The following is a 20,694-nucleotide window of genomic DNA, read 5'->3' as shown; positions in this document are numbered from 1 at the left end:
AAGTTAAAATTTGAAAGCCTTAAAATTAATTTACATTTTGTATTTAAAGGGAAAAAACCCAACTTATAAATTATTCAAGGCACAGTATGAAATTCAAATTTTAAGGTTTTCTGCCTCCCTAACAGTAAATTTACAAAGTAGTTTTTCAAGTTAATTTTAGAGGTGCACCAATACATTGGTCCGATATCGGATCGGAACAGATTATAAAGAAAATTGACTGTATTGGAAATCGGCCTGATGTGGCTGATTTAATTTGGCTAATAAATGTCCATGTGTGTGCAGCCACAGTATGGCATGTAGGTGACAAGGAGCACAGCCCAGCAGCTTGGAGAGCTGCGTGCAGCTGGTAAGTCAGTTGTGGTGGAAGGGAAGGGGGAAGAGAATGGGTGTGGCGGGCAGATAAAGGCCCCCTGTGGTGTGGGAAGGGGGGGGCTGGGGCAGGTGCTGTTTAGACAGGGTGTGGGACAGAGCCACAGCTCATCTGGGGGCCACAGGGCCAGGGGATGGCAGTTCCTGCCACTGCATGCACCCCAGGAGGGCATGGGGTAGGGGGCATGTGCCTGGGATCTGCGCAGGGTATGGGTGGGGTGGGGTGGGCTGCGGGCTGGGGCTGGGGCCGGGGCTATGCTAGGCTCTTCATGGCATGTGGTGGGGTGGGGAGGGGGGTTTGGGCCAGGGCTGCACTCAGGGTAGTGGTGTTAAGAGGCGGGGCTACAATATATGTTGGGGTGGCTGCTGCCCATCCCGAGCACAGCCTGACCCAGCCCCCACTGGGAAGAGCCTGGCACAGTCCTGGTCCCAGCCCGCAGCTGCAGCCCACCCTGCACAGATCTGGGGACATGTCTGCCCCACAGCCGCCCAGAAGATGGCTCTATCCCGTGCCCCACCCTAGTTGAGAATCCCACGCCCCTTTCCTTCCCCTCCCCTTCCACCACAACTGACTTACCAGCTGCACACAGCTCTTCAAGCTGCTGTGCTGCATGTCGGAAATCAGATCAGTACCTGCCGATATGCTTCCTTAAAAATCAGCTATTGGTATTGGCCCTCAAAATCTCTCTTATCGGTGCACCCGTAGTTCATATAATGTCAGATGGTCACACATTTTTAAATTCTGATAATGCTACTTAATCCCAACCAGTTGAAAATACAAGTCTTGTCTTTCTTTCTGTACCACAATAGACGATGTCTGAAAAAAGCAGTAGAGGTGGTTGAACAGCTGGAAAGACAGACTACAAATGTTCTGCTTATAGGTAAGAGTTCTTCAGGATTACCATCCTCCTCGTCACATACTGAATTTTAAATGATAATTTTTCAATTGTGTGTAAGGAAGGGAAAATAAGTGGTTCAAACTCCTAAGCATCTAATGCTGTGTTTAGAATTTTCATAGCATCTCACTTGAAACTATTTGCTAGGATACCTTGCCCTGGACTTCTGCTTCACCTAGTTTAAAATTTGGCTTGCATAGGCCCAGCTGAAGAGGGACTCAAAGGGGTTGGAATTAAATATTCCAGGACTTCTATATTTGAATCAGAATCTCTTGCTAGTGTTTTTTGGTCTCTGCACAGCTGTGTTAAAGTGAATTTTGGGACTGTTTTAACTTCAATATAATTAAACTGTTAAATGGGTATAGGTGTGGAAATCTATTTGCTGGTTTTCCATATGAAAATTTGTTGTAAACTTGTGGAATTTTTATGGTTTTCATGATAAACTTTTATCTGAGAACTAATGGTTTAATTAGACATCCTTAAATAAGATCAGGTATGTCTCTTGTTATATCACTTTTGAGAACCTCAGCTCTTAAACTTAGAGCTGAATATGGTCACTAATGACCAGCATGATACAGTGCATAATTCAGCCACATAAAATCAATCTTAACTGCACTGGTCCAGAATCTAAAGGTGGTTCGCTTCGCCGGTGCATTTGATATACACTAGATTTTTAGAATGTTATGTGTTTTTTGTTTTTTTTTTTTTCCCCCCCTCAAATTGTGGATCAACTCTTAAAGTATCATGAGATTGTGTTGCTCTAAATAGACAAGTATGTGTTACGTTAAACAATAGGGTGAATGTGGAAGTTTGTGATATATAAGTAAGCACCAGCAAGACTCCTGCATACTTGGTGTAGATAAACCTTTGCAAGCTCTTGGGGTAACTGAAGAATGGGACGGAGCAGATGTACCATGGAGCAAAATGACTGAGAGAACTTGGCATGCATCTTGTAAAGAAGTTGGGGAATTTTCCCTTTCTTTTTGTCCCCCTCATTCAATTTGCCATTCTTTGCCATTTCTTTTTCTGGTAGTAAATGTTAGACTGAAGGTGGAAGGCATGAGGGGTGAACTAATCACTGAAGACCCTCAATAGTCTCATGTCTATCCTTAAATAATCAAGTTTGTCTTTGATTTCACCATAGCTCATAGAGTCTGGCTCAGAATAAGCCAGAACTCAAATAAGAACAAATGCACACACCATAAAAGTTAAGTTTTGGTATTAAACTTCAGTTAATGAGCTCGATATCAATCTGCTGATCATGTGTGTAGTTTTAATACAAAACTGTGTGGTATTGTATTCCATGAGCATGTTCTGCTAAATGCATATGGGATTTCATTCAGGCATGTGGCTGTATTTCTGGAATCAAAAGTGAATGTTTGTTCACTTGCTTATCAGTTCAGTCTACACGACTTAGACTAACTTGCAAAGATTAAATAGATCCAGCCTTGGGCTTTTTGACTATCTGTACCTGGCGTTAATCAACTCTAAGCAATCAAATAAATGTTTTCGGCTTTATTACAGGCATGAAAGTCTAAACGTATCCTAAAATAGGTAAACTGGAACTTGGCACTCCATTAAAACAGTATTTCTATAAGTATCTTTCAAAATAAGACCATCCTAAAATGGAGACTTTTTGTCTAGTAATAGTGAACATACCACTGAACCTTGTTCTTTTGATATTGCTTTCTAGAGGAGAACGCCTCTGATTTGTGCTGTGTAATATCTAGCCTAGTCCAAGTGATGATGGATTCGTACTGCAGAACAAAGTTTGGCTTTCAGAGCCTTATTCAGAAGGAGTGGGTAATAGGAGGACATAGCTTTTTGGATCGTTGCAACCATTTACGTAAAAGTGACAAAGAGGAGGTATGTTTCTTGACTCTTGGTTACCTACATCTTTACACTGGAGAAGGACAGGTGTTGGGCTAAAGTGCATCTTCACTGAGGATATTCTGAGACTCGTTTTGTTTTATGGATTGCAGACAACCATTCTTTATTTGAATGGTAAATAACACTTTTAAAGCCTTACCTTGATTAGGAGCTGCAATTCTGCTATTCACTGTCACAATACATTTTTAAACAACTTTATGCAAGGATAATCTTAGACTGCAAGATATTTTCAAGGCTGCCGTGACTTAGCACTAGAAAAACTGGATGTGCTTTTTTAGAATGTTTCTCTTTTCATTTGTAGCTATAATTCCTTCAGATATAGTCTGTACTATTAAAATATTAAGGTGCCTAATATCACTCACAAGTGAATTTAAACATCCATGGCTACCAAATCCATGCAATGTTTTATTTTCAACCTGGCATCTCCTGCTGAACTTAATTTTCTGTTACTGTGAGTTTCAGGCATAGGCCAATCATATTGCCTTCCTCAAGAGAAGGAAAAATGTAGTTTTCAAAAGCACATTATGGCTTGGATCCTGGTTGCTCTTCATGCGAATTAAGCTCTTGTTTTTGTTGCTAATCTTATGATGGTAGCAGATGCACAGTTCCCATCAGAAACTGGTGTATTCCATTTCTAGTGCCAAAATAAAAAGTATTACTACCCAGTAGAGCTTTAAACTACCACTAGTGTCTATAAAACATCTAGTAGTGCTTTGCTTTTGCTACTGTAGCAAAACAAACCTGGGTAAAACAATTGTGTGCACAACATTAATTGGTGTTTGAGCTATAAAGACATTGCAGATCATTCAGAAGTGCAGGCTGGCTGCATGATGGGACAGTTTTCATTGTTTCTTTTCCTGAAATTGATTTAATATTTGTTATTATTTAGGCTCCTGTTTTCCTGCTCTTCTTAGATTGTGTTTGGCAGTTGGTACAACAATATCCTCCAGCATTTGAATTCACAGAGACTTACTTAACTGTCTTGTCAGACAGCCTCTACATACCTATTTTTAGCACTTTCTTCTTCAACTCACAACATCAGAAAGACACTATTGTGGTACGTATGTGCTTCTGGGGAAGTGGGATGTTGGAGGAGTCGTGCCTAAAAGCTAGGGATCGAATAAATGACAACAAAATGGTTGTTGGCATCTAAATTGGGTGCACCTAACCTGTTACCTGCTGGATGTCTGTCCATGCAAAAATTGTTAAAGACGACAAATGGCCTGCCAGAAGCACTCCAATAGCAAAACGCAAACTCTCAGCCCAGGGACATAAGCAGAGACATGAGGTTTGGAAGTAGTTTCGTGCTAGTACCTAGAGCCAACTGCTCTCTGGCAGTATGTGATCTCTACAGGCTTCCTGAGGTGTGGTGACCCTGCATAGAAAGGATGTTAACACCTGTGGAAGGCCTTGAGTCCTTGGCAGGTACTAATAGATGCATGCCTAATTCTGATTTAAAAGCCTCATTGGTTCCTATTGCAGTGAATTTATCAGAGGAAGAATGCTGAGCTTGTTTAAATGCAATATCCAGAGGACTTGGGGACCATGTCTGAATTGCAAGCTCAGTCCTAATTGTGGTGAGGGGTTTGCAGTGCATTGGATTTGAAGATCATGCTTCCTACTCCAAATAAATTGCTTGAATATGTGATAGGTTGAAATGTATTGCTATATTACACATTAATTGCAAATTAAATGTTACATCTACTAGGGCCCCTGCTGTCCAAAGCACAGTAGGGAATAAGTTGGGGCTCTAGCTTATTAATGAGGAAATGCACCTAGGAAATGCTACGCTTGGTTAGTAGCTTTGCCTTATCTATCAGAAACCTTTGTCGTAAAATTGTACGGTCAGAATCTAGTGCATTTGTGTGGATTTCTTATGCAGTCACAGCTTGTCATCACCAATTTCAGAGCTTTCTTTTGAGAAGGCTGCTAAATATAGTGACATTTTGTATCTTACAGAAATAAGGTGCCTCAGCAGAGGTAGAATCAAAATAGGCTTACTTCAGGCGAGTATTAGATTAACCTGCTCTTAAATTCCAAGGGTGGAGTTATCACGATCTCTAGAGTTTCTGAAGTGTGCGGGGGAGGGGGTGTGTGACCTATGTATATGTATTTCATGCTTTTTGTAGAAAAGAATGAGACAGCAGTAGGAAGGGTCCAATCCCAAATGAATTGAGATTTTAGTGGAAATCTAGTGAAAATCTTGTTGTGAATAGCTTTGGCATTTTAGTGGAAGATGTCATGCCCCCTGCTTTTAAATGTCCTTTTAAGTTAAGAAAATATAGTAGAAGTACACAGAGATTTGGGGGCCGATACTGATGGCCAATACAGCTGCATCCAGCTGGTAAGTCTGTGGTGGATGGGGGGTGGGGGCAGGGAACAGGCGTGGGGGGCAGATTAATGGCCCTCATGGTGAGGGAGGGAATGGGGCTGGGGTACATCCTGCCCAGCTGGGGTTGGGTGGGGAAAGTGTGCACACCCTGGGAGGGCATGGGGAGGGGAGGGGTGCGTGCTCCTGCATCTGTGTGGGGCAAGGTGGGCTGTAGCTGTGGACTAAAGCCAGGGGTGCTGCTGGACTCTTCCCAGGGGTAAGAAGGGTGGGGTTTAGGCCACACTGCACTCGGGGCAGGTGGCAGTGGCACTGGGTGGGAGGCTACAGTGAAATTTTAAGAAGTTGCAGATGCCACTGCCATCTACCCCAAGCACAGTGTGACCCACCCCTCCCCCTGCCAGGATGCGCCAGGCGTGGCCCCGGCCCCAGCCAACCCTGCCCCACCCCATACAGATCTGTGGAAACCCCCCTCACCCTCCCAGGGTGCATGCAGTCACAGGAGCCACCCACCCCAGATGAGCCACAGCTCTGTCCTGTGCCCCGCCCCACCCCGGCTGGGCAGTGCTTACCCCAGCCCCTGCCCTGCTCCCTCCCTCACTGCAGGGGCCTTGATCTGCCCCCCCATACCCCTTCCCTGCCCCCTCATCCACCACAACAGACTTACCAGCTGCACACAGCTCTCCAAGCTGATGGGCTGTGCTCCTGGCTGCCTGAGTGCTGTGCTGTGGTTGCATGCACGCATGGGCATTTATCAGCCAAATTACTGGCCACATCAGGCCATTTTCCAATATAGTCAATTTTCTTTTTATCTATGCTGATTGGGTGTTGGACTGATATATCTGTGCACTTCTAAAATCCAGTTACATTTTCCAGCAAATAAGTCCTTGGTGCTATTGCAAGTAGAGTTCCAAGAGCAATTTCAGTACACATAAACACGTCAAGAGGATGAGATTATTCCCAAACCTGTTTGAAACAGATATTGGCATGGCCTCTCTTTTGTAAAGGTAAATTCCACAACCCAAGTTGTATTTGGATGTGCCACAAAATATATATCCCAGCTTGTAAATGATCTGTAGTATTAGCGCTTGAACAGCCTAAGACTTTAAACCCAAACTTGAAGATGTTGCTTAATCATACAACCTGATGAAAACTTTCTTAGCAGAGAACCAGTGGAGTATTCTCATGAAATAACCAGTTTGCAGTGTTTAGTTTAAGGAATTTCAAGCCTTCATAGGCCAACTTATTTTTGCAGTTAGTTCCTAGCTTGTTTATAGTTATGTCGCATGTTAGTGGAGTTTAGGCTCATACGTGATTGGACAGCTAGATCTGGCCTGCTACTAGAAAAAGGGTTGGGGACCCTGATCTTGCTGAAATGAGCACAGTATACAGAGCCAGGAGGTCCTGTCTTCCAATGTTGTCTTTACTATGGGCTTATTTTGTAGCCTGGGATGAGTCACTTTATCTTTCTGTGTCCTTTTTATCTGTAAAAAAGCAAATATTTGCTCAAGTGTTTTGTTTGAAAAAATGTAAATGCCTGTGTGGAACAAATTAACTTTTTTCTTACAAAGAAATCTTTATTTTGATACAAGGGAAACAAGATTTTAAGCTATCTTGCTTTTTTAAAAAGACTATTGTACTGCCTAGCGCAATGGAATTGTGGCCTGGGCTTCCTGTAGTTCATGAGATCAGACTTTCCTTCTTCCAGGTTTGGAACTGGAGCAGTTTTGCTGAATTTGGGTTCTTTTCAACTCATTTACACAACAATTAGAACATACCAGCTACTGCTCTTTTGAAATGTTCCCTTTCTGAAAGTGCTCTGAATGTGTCCACACCCTAAAATACAATTTAATTGACACTATTTTGTGGATGACTTCAGTAGATGCATCCTGACCAGATTCTTATTCCATATTCTGAAATTGCCTCCCAGGTTTGAAGTCTCAGAGCAGTCTCCTTCATAAAATCTTTGGTTCCTTCGGTGACTCATGATGCACTTTGGGTATAACCTAGTGCAAGGGTGGGCAAAATGCAGCCCATAGGCTGGATGTGGCCCACCAAGCCATTCTATCTGGCCCACAGGGCCCCTAAAAATTTTAGAAAATTAATATTAATCTGCCCTGGGCTGCCTGTCATGTGGCCCTTGATGGCTTGCCAAAACTCAGTAAGCGGCCCTCTGCTCAATAATTACCCCCCCATTATTAGTGGGAGCATGTTGATGATATACATTGTGTGACAAGTCGGAGAGCAATGTAAAGTAAAACATCACATGTTGATGCATGGACTACTATGCTTTGTATTTTCTTAAGCATCTATTTTAGTCTCATCTTTAACTTGCCATCTGTAGGATTCAGGGATCTTGTTACAGATTTTGTCTAGCTTGCTGCTGAGTACATGGGACCTTGTCAATGGAAATTCAGAGCTCTGTAACCTCATGTTGAGTGTTAGAGTTCTGTTCTAATCTTTAATTATGTGACCTGTTTATTTTGGCAGTCTGGAGAAAGCCACAATGCACAAAGCAGCCCTTTCAGGCTTCTCACAGTTTGGGATTGGTCTGTGCAGTTTGAACCCAAAGCACAGGCTTTGCTGAACAACCCTCTTTATGCAGAGAAACCAAAACCAGATAAAAGTCAACGGAAAACGACACGATTCAAGGTAAGCTGTCTGGTCAACCTCATTCTGAAGCTATACAAACATGTTTTTGTGTTTTTTGTGCAACCCATTTATACTGGGGACAAATGGATGTGAAACCTGGAGCCAAAGCTAATGCTGTTATTGGCAAAATTAAAAATGCCTGCATTGGAATTCTGTGGATTCTGAGACCTGTGTCCTGCCGTAGCCAGAAGCAGTTCTGTTAGTTTGGTGTTTTAATGCTATGACTGTGTACAGAAACACTGATCTCAACTACTGTGTATGACTACCCTTTTATCAACTAATGAGCATAGTAATTTTATCCAAATACCTTGCTGGGTTACAGTAGATATTTGCTTTTCATAAAGCACTTGAGTTTGTTTTAATTTATTACTGATCTGATCGATCTTGATAATTTAAATTATCAATAATTGTAGATGGGCAAGTTTTTTATTGTAGAGGATTAAAATATTCACACTAAGACTCCACCAGGGCATTGTGTGGTATTCCGTTTTAAGTAGGGATTTCAAGTGAATTGTAAGTTTCCTGGGATGGGGACTCTCTTTGATTCTGTATTAAGTGTGCGCACTGCCCAGATCCTGTAATGTTGAGTTGTTGTAAATGTGTGGTGAATGCTGATGGCAAAGCTCTGTAGTTGCATAGGTTACTTAGATTTTATTATTTTTAAAAACACTAATTTCAATTCTAGTAATATCTTACTTTTTAAACTAGTCTCTTTCTTTCCTGGGCAAACATTACTTTTTTCAAGCTCAGTGATACTTATTTGCAGCAGTTTTATTCCAGTACAGAGCAATAAAACTTTAGATGTTTAAAAAAACCCAACAAAATAGAACACTCCCCTACCCCCCTGCACTTTACCCAAATAAGCAGTGCATTACTCTGACCCAGCTCTGCAGCATCTGTATAGACTGGGTGGTTCAGCAGGGTTTTCTGGCTAAAGCTGATTCCAGTCGGCTCTTAGAAGTACCAAAAAGCCTCATTCATTAAAGTGTCTGCTCTATACAGACATTGAGTGAGCCAGGTCCAGCTAACATGTTGCCTCTTCTGGGCATGTGCTGGGCTTAGGAGTGCATGGAGTTTAAAGTGCCATTTTAATTTTTTTTTAACATCTGCAAGCAGCCGTAGTTATTAACATCTAAAGTAATGCACAGCAGACAAATGAATAGCTTAACCCAGATGTTCTCAAACTGTGGGTTGCACCCCCCCCACGGGGGGTCACGAGCAACTTAAAAGTGGGCCACAAACTTCCTGGGGGGGTGTCAGTGCAGAGAAGTGGCATGTGATGGTGGCAGCACTGAGTGGTGGGTGGCAGCAGTGGCTGCTGTGTGAGAGCTCCCCATCCCCCTGCCACCACCATCCAGCACTCAGGGTCACAGTATCATGAAGTTTGAGAACCCTTGGCTTAACCCAGTTCAGTTTTATATTCCTGTAAGCTTAAGTGGATCATTATTTGAATGAAACTTGTTTAGCTTGGCACACTTTATTCCAAATTTAAGCTAACGTTTTAAAGTTCTAGTGCCCTTTTTAATAATTCTCTTTTGATTTTTCTTAAAGCATCACCGGCAGCTTTCTTTGCCACTGACACAAACTAAATCTTCTCCAAAGAGAGGATTTTTCAGGGAGGAAACGGATCATTTAATTAAAAACATTCTGGGCAAAAGAATTAGCAAACTGATAAACTCTTCAGAGGAGCTACATAGTAACTTCAGAGAATTTTATGATAGTTGGCACTGTAAACCTGTTGACTTTCATGGCCTTCTGCTGCCTCACATTGAAGGGCCTGAAATCAAAGTCTGGACCCAGCGATATTTACGGTGGATTCCTGAAGCGCAGCTTCTTGGTGGTGGTACAGTTGCCATTGCAACTAAGTTCTTGGATGTGATGGAAGAAGTGCAGAAGTTGCAGAAGCAAATGGACGAAGAACATAGCCAGACTGCCCCTGAAGATGCAGATGCCGTCCCAACTTTGAGAAATTCTGCCCGTTTGTCATCATTGTTTCCATTTGCTTTGCTTCAGAGACATTCTCTCAAACCAGTTTTACCTACGAGCACTTGGAAAGACTTGGAAGATGAGGAAGACTTGGCGAAGAGAGACGATGAATTTGTTGAGTTAAGTGGTGCAGATTGATTGCTCAAATTGGCGAGAGAAAAATCTAGGCATAAATTTGAGTCATACCTTGCCAGTTTGGGGGCATAAACATTGGACCATATCCTGATGTGAGGAGTATGCAGCCAGCTTTAGCCATCATGCTAGAACTTTAGCCTAGCCCTTTAATACAGAAACCGCTCCCCTGTTCTTGCGTAGTCTATGGACAGACATTGATGTATTTCAGAATATTACAAGCAGAGTTTACTACAAATTCAGGAGAGATGCTGCCATATTCTGAAATGGTGGTACTGTAGCATACATGTAGAAAAACACAAGCAGCTATACTGCAGTCATAAGGTATCAGGCTACTGTTTATGTCCTTGATGCAAAATGCTATTATTGGAAGCGGGGGATTGAACCATCTCTGCCTAAATCTTTCTCAACAAGGAGTAAAGTAAATTGGGGAAAGATGATCACTTAAATCCTTTGTATATAAATGAGCATAAACTTTTTTTTTTAAGCTGAGGCAATATAAAGCCTATGGTAGCCAGGGTTTGATCCTGTATACTGCTTACAGTTCAAGTTGAAATTGCGCATGGGACAAGGATGGCAAATGGATAATGCTTCTTTGGCCTACCAGGATTTTGGTTGTGTGTGAATTTTGGCTGTATTTTAACCTCTGCTTGTCCTTTTAGCTGAAGGATAAGATGCAAAGGGCTCTTCTACACGTCAGTCTGTTGTTCATGCCCATCCTGCCATACACCCCTGCTGCCTTGGAATACCAAGTCCCAGATATTTTGCTGCTAATCGTATGTAACGGTCTGATTGAAAGACTCTAACTTGTCCAAGGAACCTTTTCTGTTAAATGGAATAGGCTTTCATGCTAGTATCCCAGTTTGCCTGTTGCCTTGAACCCTTTTTTCTGTAGCTTGCACTGAGACTCTGGGACCCTTTGTTTATAGAGGAAAATAATTTTGTATCCTTACAATAAAGCTGGATTTGTAGTCTGTTGCCACTTGCTTCATGAAGTTGTGGCACAGTAACTATGAACTTAATTTTTTTTCTTTTTCTTTTTTCTTTAAGTAAAGGCTGACTATTAGAATCTGGTTGGTGGAAGTTGTTGTAACAGTACCTCAGTGATAAAAGCCATAAAGAAATGTCTGTCAAAGCTTTTGATCTACTGTGTTTGTGTGTGTGTGTATAGCGCATGTTTTTAATTCAGATAACTATACTTTGTAAAATCAAGTTTTTACTCTTTGAAATATCAAATCCATTTTGCACCCTTTAAATTCAGAAATATCCCCAAAATGAAATAAATCCATAATGCCTTTAATTTGACAGGGTTGGTGAATGTTCTCTTTCTAGTCTGTCACATTAGAAGCCTGGCTGGAAAAGTGAGGAGTTGAAAAAATTGGCACCGAAGATGATGGTGCTCAAGGAACTGATCCAGCAATATTGAACTAAATTGCTAAGAAGCAGTTTTGAACTTTGCACTGAATTATTCTGTATGTACAACAAACGTTTTTTTTGCAACTTGCGAACCAAGAGTAGTGTGCTGAGAAGGTGAGAGAAGGTAGATTTAATGCAACTGGATGCCAAACTGAAGCTACAAGTCCTGGTTGCCTTACTGTGTGTTCTGTTGAGACTTATTTAAACTTGCAATATTTTATTTTTTAAAATACACTAGCACTACATTTATTTTCATAGTGCATATGAGCCTTCTTTAAAGCTAGCACTTGCTAGAATTCTGTCTGCACTCATGTCCTTTGAACAATAGATTCATTTCTATTACTGTAATTGAAAAACAAGCAACTTGTGTATGCAATAATCCTGCATGGTAGTACAAGCAATGTATTTTATGGGCAACAGTTACTTTATCCTAAGATTATAATTAATGGGACTTCTTTTACAAACACTGCCATTGGAAACTTTAATTTTGTTTATATAGATTTTTTTCTATGTACTTTTTTGACAGTCAAATTATTAAACTATTGTAATATTTTCAGTCAAATTATGTATTTATGTAGGAAAACAGATGTCTGACATCTTATTTGTACAGAAAATTATCTGAAAAGTTTATACAGAGGAGAGATTTATATACAGAATTGGAACAGGAGTATGACTCTAGCAAATGTAAAATGAATGTCACTGAGTTTCTGCACTGCAGGATTGGAAAAATACTCTGCTGTACTGATTTTCCAATTTTCTGTTTATACCTCCAAGTTTTTACACTGAATGCAAGCTAGAAGCTTTAACAGTTTTTTGGTTTTTTTGTGGGGTTTTTTTTTTTGTATTTTTTAAAATCTTCCTGTTGCTCTTTAATAGTCTATTTGGAGAATCTATTCGTCAATAAAATACACTTCGACTTACTTGTCTTTGAGTTTAACTTATGCTTCTCAGTGTACTGGGACACATGATGTAACAATGTAAGAGGGGATTGTAAGGATTGTTTTATGCCATGAAAGGCTATCTTTGCTAAAAATGTAGTGCCAACAATGCTTGCAACTCTTCCTGGTTTGCCTATAGTCTACATAGCGCCCATATTTCTTCAAAGGTTTTTCTCCCTCTCCAACATGCTGAGGGAGGGGAGTGGGTAGTGGGGTTGAATGGAAGCGTGATCAGTGGTGGTCACACTGCATATTTTTGCAGAAAACTGACAGTGAAGGAAGTGAGCCACAAGCTGAGTGTTCTCTCAAAGCATGTTATTCCTTCAGTGAACTAAATCTAGGCTCAGCTATTTCATACGTCTTTTTTGCCATGTTGCATGTGGAAATGATCGTTCTGAAAAGTCTGGTGGCTCACCTGAGAAGTTCAGGAGTGCTGCTCTGAACTGCCATGTGAGCTATGTGGTTTTGCAGCAGAATGCAAGAAACAAGAGTTTCCTGTTCATATCTGTAAGCAGAGGTTTGTTGTCTTGTCTGTGCATGACTTAGTTTTTTTATTAAAAAAAAAAAAAGGGCGGGTAGTTGGCCTTCAAGCAAGGACATTCGCTTTGCTGTACGCAATTCTGTAACTGAGTTCATTTAAAACAAAAAAACTCGTAGAAGAACAGTCTGAAAATGAACCATGGGAACTCTGCAAGCTTTTAAAACTTTGACTGAAAATAACAGAACTCAGGCTTTCATGTGTGCTGATTTAACTGTCTTCATTGACTGCAGGAACAGTTTGCAACCTTCTTTTTCAGACCTTGATACATTGGCCTTCCACCCTATACTTTTCAATTTCAACTTAAACCTGATTGGACTGGGCTGCCAGTAATTAATTGAGCAGGTCATCAGAACTGTGGGAGTCACGTATTGAAACTCCTGGCATCTTTTGTGACCACATCTTGTATGAAGTTTGACTTGCAGTTTGGTTTACATTAAGTTATGATATTGCACTATCATGGATTTGGGTCCAGCTGAGACCTACAGCTTCAACAGCACCAGTGAAGGCAAAGAACCAAACATCGCTCCTTTTTTGTATCCTAACATGCAAGACTTGCACGTTTGGATTTAAAATTATATATACTTTTTGAATCATTGTCAAGATTATAGCTAAATATAAAGAAAATACAAGTTCTGTTCCTTGAAATCACTCATTTAAAAAAAGTCTTCATTCTTAGTATGTTGATTTGGATGCTAACATTTCATGACATGGTGTGCCATGAACTACCTTGCCTTGCTCTACAAGTTATAAGGCTTGATGCACTTTGTCCATTTAGCTTGGTATAGATTCCATAAATGCAATTGGGAATGGGATACTCTAGTGAGTCTTAAGTTGTGACTGAGTATTAGGTGCAGGATGGTTAAAACAGCACAAGATGTGACAACTCCAATTAAAAGCTCTTTTTAGTTTCCCAGTGAAAGCACAAGTATTTCATACGGACTTAATACTTTTGGGAAGCAGCAAAATGGTTTTTGCAGTAGATATTCTCATGGCATCAGTATTTCCTGAGTCCAAGTTTGAAGTACCTAGAAACATGGATAAGTAGGGCTGGAAATGACTTTGGGAGGTTACCTTATCCAAACACGTGTCTGCAGCTGGATCATCTGAGTCGAAGCCATCCTGTTCCGAAAACTACAGAATCAACCCTATTGCACAGCTACATAGCCCATTGCCCAAAAAAGAGTATGCCCAAAGGAGCCCCAAGCAGAGCAGCTGTAAAGTTCTTAAAATGCACTCAACAGATCCAAGGAAGAGGACAATACCCTGCTACTATGGGGTAAAATTCCTTCCAGACCCAAACACTGGTCTGACCCTGAGCAAAGGGACAGTCTTGGCTTTAAAGGAAGGATTCACGGGGGGAGGGGGAGGACGACACTGGTCACAACAGGCAAGGAGAGAAATTTCTTCCCAGCCCAGTGTGGTAACCAGAGAGGCTCAGAAACACAGGAAAAAACAAATGCCCTCCATTCTGTTTTGCACCCTGCGACTAGCAAGCCTGATCACACATCACACCCCATAACTGGACAGCTAGAAATCCCATTTCCAAATCTGTGTGAGTTGATCTTGGCTGCTTTAATCATCTTTCATAATTAATCTGGTTCTGTAGCGCTGCTTCATTCTCCAGGTGCTGAGCGATGTTTCTCTTGCTGGTATCCCCCTGCTGTGGGTTTAGAGCACTTGTAATCTCCCAGTGATTCTGGAGGGGGCAGAGATGTTCCTGGGCTTTTAACTTTTGGTTTTTACAGAGCCCCGCAGCATAGTTACTACTGAATCATTCATGATCAGGGCTTATCCAACCTCTTGAAAACCTCCATCAAAAGAGATTTTACAAGCTCCTTAAACTGTCTAAGCCACAGCCTCACCATTCTAGCAGCAAAGTTTTGCTAGACATTCAATCTAAACCTGTTTTGCTGCAACTAATTCGTTGGTACACATCCTGCTCTCTGAATCTACAAAGAAAAAGAGTTACCCCTTTTCTGTACAGCAGCCCTTTATATATTTGAAGACTGCTATCATATCCCTTCTCAGTCACCTTCTTATAAATTGAACATGCCTATTTCTTTCCACCTCACAGGCCTTGCCTTCTGAGCCCTCTATTTTTTTTGTCACCCACCTCTGGACCTTCTCTAACTCTCCATGTACCTTTTAAAATGGAGTACAGAACTCCATATGATACTCTAGGTGAGGCCTATCATCTCCAATGTCTTACACCTAGTGCTCTTACAGATGCAGCCCAAAACTACATCTGCCCTTTTTTCGCAGCTGCATCACATTGCAGGCTTATATAGATGCTGTGATCCACCAAGACTCCTAGATTCTTCTCCATAGTGCTACCATCCAGCCAGGTCACCCATTTTGTATTTTCCGATATTTGTTGCCTTGTATTTCAGTTGAAATCAGCCTTTTTGAAATCCAGTTCTGCTGACCTCATGCTTTCCCTGTCTCAGGAATGTGACTTTTCTGTATCATGATTGCTTCCTTCTAAGTTTCCCACCAGCTTCACATCCTTTGTCAGTTCTTCCCTGATGGTCAGAACAAGATCCAATAGTCATATCCTCAACTTGCTGGAATGGATAATTGTCCTTCATACAAGTCAGGAACTTACTCAACATTTTATTTTTAACTGTACTATTATTCCAGCAGATACCTGAAAAATTGAAGTCCCTCATTGGTAACATCTCAGAATTCTTGGATAATTTTGTCATTCCTTTGAAGAGTGCCTCATCCACCTCTCCTTCCTGATGGGGATGGTATGTTTCACGTCTTATCTTCACAAAAATGCACCCCGATCTCCTACCTTCCTCCTCCTGAACTAAAGAATAAATGTATGATCCATATGGCAGTGCTGCCACCTTTTCTCCAAGTCTTGTCCTACCAAAACTATGCATTACCTCTAAATGTTGATATTAGTCATCAGAGTTGTCCTATCAAGCCTCAGTGTTGCCAATCAAATCAGTTTTCTTCATAGGTTGTGATTTCCATCTTGTCTCACTTGTTTCCTGTATTTCTATACGTACATTGGAAGTGTTCTGCATTTTGACCTACTCATTTCCCATATATCTCTTATTGCTGTCCTGTGGTCTTCTGGCCCTTCCCAACTTGAGCCTTTTTTTTAACCTCTCCCCTCTAGGTAGTTTGCATTGTTGTTGGGGAGTTTTTTGCTCCTCATGCCCCATGGAGCCTAGTCTAAAGCCTTTCTTAGTAGGTTGGCCAAATAGTGCCCAAAGATGCTCTTTCCAGTTCTGGTTAGATGGGTGCAATCTCTTGATACCAGTCCTCATCCCAGAACATGTTGCCATTGTCAAAAAAAATACAAAGCCTTTATGTCAATGTCACCTTCTCAGTCCTGCATTTATCTCCATGATGGGATGGGTCCCTGCCTGCACCCTTACCTGCCACTGGGGGGATTGATGAGAACACCACTAGAGCTCCAAACTCCTTTGTAAAGAGCCTCAGAGTCTCCTCTCACCTTTTTCAGTGGCAGTCCAGGCAGTATCATTGGTGCCTACATGGACAGGCAGGTGGATGAGCTCTGACAGTCTTTCTATGAAATCCTAAATGCAGGTACCAGGCAAAAAGCAAGCCTCCTGGACCCTGAATCTGGATAACAGATTGGCACCTCTGTCCCCCTGCAGAAGGAAGGTACTGACCGTCACCGGTCACCTCTTCCTTTTTGGTGGCAGTGGTCTTGGAGCCTCCATCCCTGGGTCTCTGCACTTTCTGCTTTCTAGTCTTCTGGCCCCTCCATTCCAGCACTGCTTGCTGTTGTCTTTACAGATACATTTTCCTCAGCTGTTTCACTACAGTGTTGAAAGTGGATATGGACTTAAGTCTGTTCTTCTTGTGTGCTGGAGATCCTCCTCCTTCTAAGGATCATAAGACAGTAGGGCTGGCAGGGACCTCACAAGTCACCTACTCCAGTCCCCTGCTCAAAGCAGTATCATCCTTCTTCTAGCAGCTTCTTTTCTCTTTGGCCTCTCCTGTCTCAGCTCCTCACGACTCCTTCCCAAGAAGTCTTTATTTTCCCCAAATAGCATGCAATATGGATACCTGTGTTTCCAAACCTTCAGTTCTTTCCAGTGCGATGGACATCAGTTTGCACCTGATACAGATAAAACTGAATTCTTTTTTGGGGAGAAGCATAAGCATCGCATCCCACACAAGTAACACCTACTGGTACGTGTATGCTCCCTGGAGGACATCTAGGCTGTGGAAAACGAGACTTTCTTGTTCACTCACTCGGCTTCCTGCTCCCTGGCTCCCTCCTGTGGCAAAATCCAAAGCAAACTTTCTCTGTTAGCTTTTCCTCTGTGTTTCCCACCATTGCTCCTGACCCCCCATTCACACACACACACAGTCTGAGGATTGTTTTCCCTTCTCTGGGGGTTGGAGGGGATGAGGAACAACCAAACATCACTGTAACAAGGAAATTTTTTTGAAAGGGAACTACAGCTCTCGGCAGGAGAGAGAGATCCTTCAGGAAACCAGAACAAAGGTTAGGACAAAATGATGAATACAGGAATAAGAACATGATCAGTTTTGGTGAAATACAAATAACCATTAAACCATATTTTTAAATCGAGACTCTTCTGTACTTGCGGTATTTTTATCACATGAAAGCAGTGGTTCTCCCCAGACGTGCACTGCTCATAACGAGGGAGTTTCCTTTCAGAACGGTTCTTAAGGGGGATAAAACACAACCATTTTTATAAGATGTAATGTCTGTGATCTATTCTCTTGGCAGTGCATGTGACACTTCAAAAACAGTTTAATTGACTATTAGGTCTGTTTTCTTTTGCTGAGTGTTTAAAGGGAAGCAATTCACATGTGAAACTTTGTATTTTCTCTAGAGTTAATTTGCTGCTTGGCAAAAGCACAGCCCTGCCTGATAGACAGACAACTGCAGAGAGGGGAAGGCTGCCTTCTTGGCTTGTGTTTTCTTTCAACTTTTTATCCTGTGACAACTTAGTGTTCAGGAAACGTGCTTAAAAGCAGAGTGCAGCAGTAAATAACTATACTGTTTATAGTCTTAGCTGGCAGTTTGTGGATTAATCTCACTTCTCTGCCTCAGTGAATTGTATTTTTGACCTAGTACAAAACATTAGGGAACTCAGCTGGATTCTCAAAAGTGCTGAAGACCCTGCATGTCTCACTGTAGTGTAGTGTCTCTCTCACCTGTTTTTGTTTGTTTGTTTTTTAATAGCTCAGCACAGCCTCTTGATTTTTTTTTGGAAGTACTCAATATCCCCTGCTTTCAGTGCTGGCATGTGGCAATGATGTTCCAAGAATCTGGCCCAGAGTCAGCATGCTTGCAAGTGGCTCAAAATGAATAGGCCATGCAATTCCAATGCCACGGTAGATAATGAAAGAAGTTGGTTCATCTGTGTTGGAAAGGCATTGCTGTAAGGGTACAAGTGGAAGGAAGCAAATTCCAAAAATGAACTGAGGAGAGTGGCTGCCTTGCACAGCTGAAGTGTGCCATATTCCCCTGAGGGCCCTGCAGGTCCCGGGCATGGGAGGAGCAATGAGATGGAAACCTCAGGTGAGCAACAGGGATTTGGCGGGGATGGGGGTATTCCCACCCACAAGCAGGCCAGGTTGGAGTTTTGCAAGCCTTTAAAGTTAGGATGATGAGGACAGACCCCAGTGTATTGAATTTACTATATTGAAACCAGAAGTCCAGCCCTATCCACTCATGACTGATTTGCATTTTCAACTTACCACTTACTCCAGCCCCCCCCCCACCCCGCACCCCAAGTGTTATATTTAAAGGTAAATGTAAAAATTAACACTTCCCATTCATGTTTCACTAGGCGGCTAAGTGGATAGCATAAGCAGGTAGCCAAGTCACAGGCAGATCGGGGAGAGGGGGCGGGGATGCAAGAGTTCATTTGCAGCCCTCTGATTCCTGCTCCACCTAAACTTTAAAACCAACTGCCAATTGACTTCATGGCTCATCCTCATCTCCCTGATTCCTGCTAATCTCTCTCTTGACTCCACAGGTATTAAGAACCCTCCATCCTTTTTAATGTTCTTGTTCCACTATTCAAACTATCCTTTCTTCAGTAATTTTGCTGTCTGTTAACCTTTCCTTTAAATGGCTCTCTGCTATTTTGCAGCCCTGCAGACCTGTTTTTAGCTTTAGCTAAAAACCTTAACTCAGACATCATAATATTCACTCAAGTATAGAAACGACTGACACTGACGTACTGGAAGTACTGTCAAGACACTCCAGAAAGCTAGATCTTGTTTTCTGAATTTCAATAAGAGACATGCATTTAGCTATAATGACTACAGGACTAATCAGACTCTCTTAACTATTTTGACTATTTTTTGCCTAGTTTACTGTGTTCTTTTTTAAATATATATATTGTATTTATATATTAAATAATATATAAATACGAAATCTAACAAATTAGTGCACGTTCCAATAGTTATATTTGTTTTTGCTTTGAACTTAAACTGAATAATATAGTGCTAGCTTCCTAGCATATTAGTAAAGGCTCTAATTTCACTTTAATTGAAGAAAAATGTGTTGTAGTATTTGCAATGATACACCTTACCATGTACACCCCTCTTTTCAAAATGCTAGATCTACCTATACCAAGTCACATTTGTACTAATCATTCTTTTAAAAAACTGAGTGCTTTATTGATTACATTCAAGTGTCCGCTGCTCATTGATTTATAGTTTTCAGGTGAAAGAGTAATATAAAAGAAAGATTAGGGAAGCTGGTCATCTAGAACGAGGGTGCCATGGGACCCTGGGGTCCTTTGAGATCCTATCAAGGGTGCTGTGACGTACCATACAATGTTAGCACTGAGGAACGCAAACGGGATTCACAAGATAAACTCAGAGATTTCAAACAGGAATCCATAGCATTAAATAGCATTCTGCCCTGTTGTGGTCTGAGTTCTTTGGAACAGGAAAACCGCTCTATTATTTTTCTATAGACAAAACGTGAATAAAACCTAAAAGCTAGCATTTTCTTAGGGGTGCCTCAAATCTAATAAGGTTGGGAATCCTTGGTCTAGGATCAGCTGAGCTTCTCTCATTTCCCTTTGTATAGAAATGAAATGACAATGCTGCAAATGGGTGAATTCTAGAAGACCCGCTCCCCTGCTTCGCACAGTCTCTCTGTTGTTTCTATACTGCATGGACCAGCCTTCTCGTATAGTTGCTTTCAAGCATCTTGGAAACCAGGTGTGGTTTATTTGTAAGGTTTGAATTTCCACTTTCAATTTTTGGGAGAAATCACATCCAAATTCTTGTCTGATTTTGAAGTCATTAGGAAAAATCCAAATGACCAGAATCTAAATTACAGCCAAAATAATCTATGGTCATTTGCTGTAACTTTAAACCTTGAGATATTGAATAAATACTTCCACATGAATATTTGAAGTACTTCCTCATTACCCAGCTACCTGTGAGCTGGAAAGGAGGAGTTTCCCATGTCTAGACGGGTGTTTTTAACTGAATGTTATTGTACAGCAAGGTGCTCAACTTGAAGCAGGGATTGCAGGATGCCGCCTGCAAAAACCTAGA

At 41.5% G+C, this 20,694-nt stretch overlaps 1 protein-coding gene across 1 annotated transcript in view; it reads left to right on the top strand.

The window, feature by feature from the left end:
* MTMR12 (myotubularin related protein 12) overlaps positions 1-12,590 on the top strand; it is a 57,036-nt gene extending 44,446 nt beyond the window's left edge. Inside the window, exons 12-16 of the mRNA XM_090037901.1 lie at positions 1,180-1,250; positions 2,959-3,131; positions 4,045-4,212; positions 7,975-8,136; positions 9,688-12,590. Of these exons, the coding sequence (XP_089894027.1) occupies positions 1,180-1,250; positions 2,959-3,131; positions 4,045-4,212; positions 7,975-8,136; positions 9,688-10,260 (1,147 nt within the window). The 3' untranslated portion in view covers positions 10,261-12,590. The remainder of the gene's footprint in view (positions 1-1,179; positions 1,251-2,958; positions 3,132-4,044; positions 4,213-7,974; positions 8,137-9,687) is intronic.
* The last annotated feature ends 8,104 nt before the right edge of the window (positions 12,591-20,694 follow it).

The sequence above is a fragment of the Crocodylus siamensis genome, chromosome 3, assembly GCF_052110815.1.
Source record: "Crocodylus siamensis isolate JL-2025a chromosome 3, ASM5211081v1, whole genome shotgun sequence".
NCBI classification, from domain to species: domain Eukaryota; kingdom Metazoa; phylum Chordata; order Crocodylia; family Crocodylidae; genus Crocodylus; species Crocodylus siamensis.
Note: the sequence above shows the minus strand (reverse complement) of the source record. Positions and strands in the feature narration are given on the sequence as shown.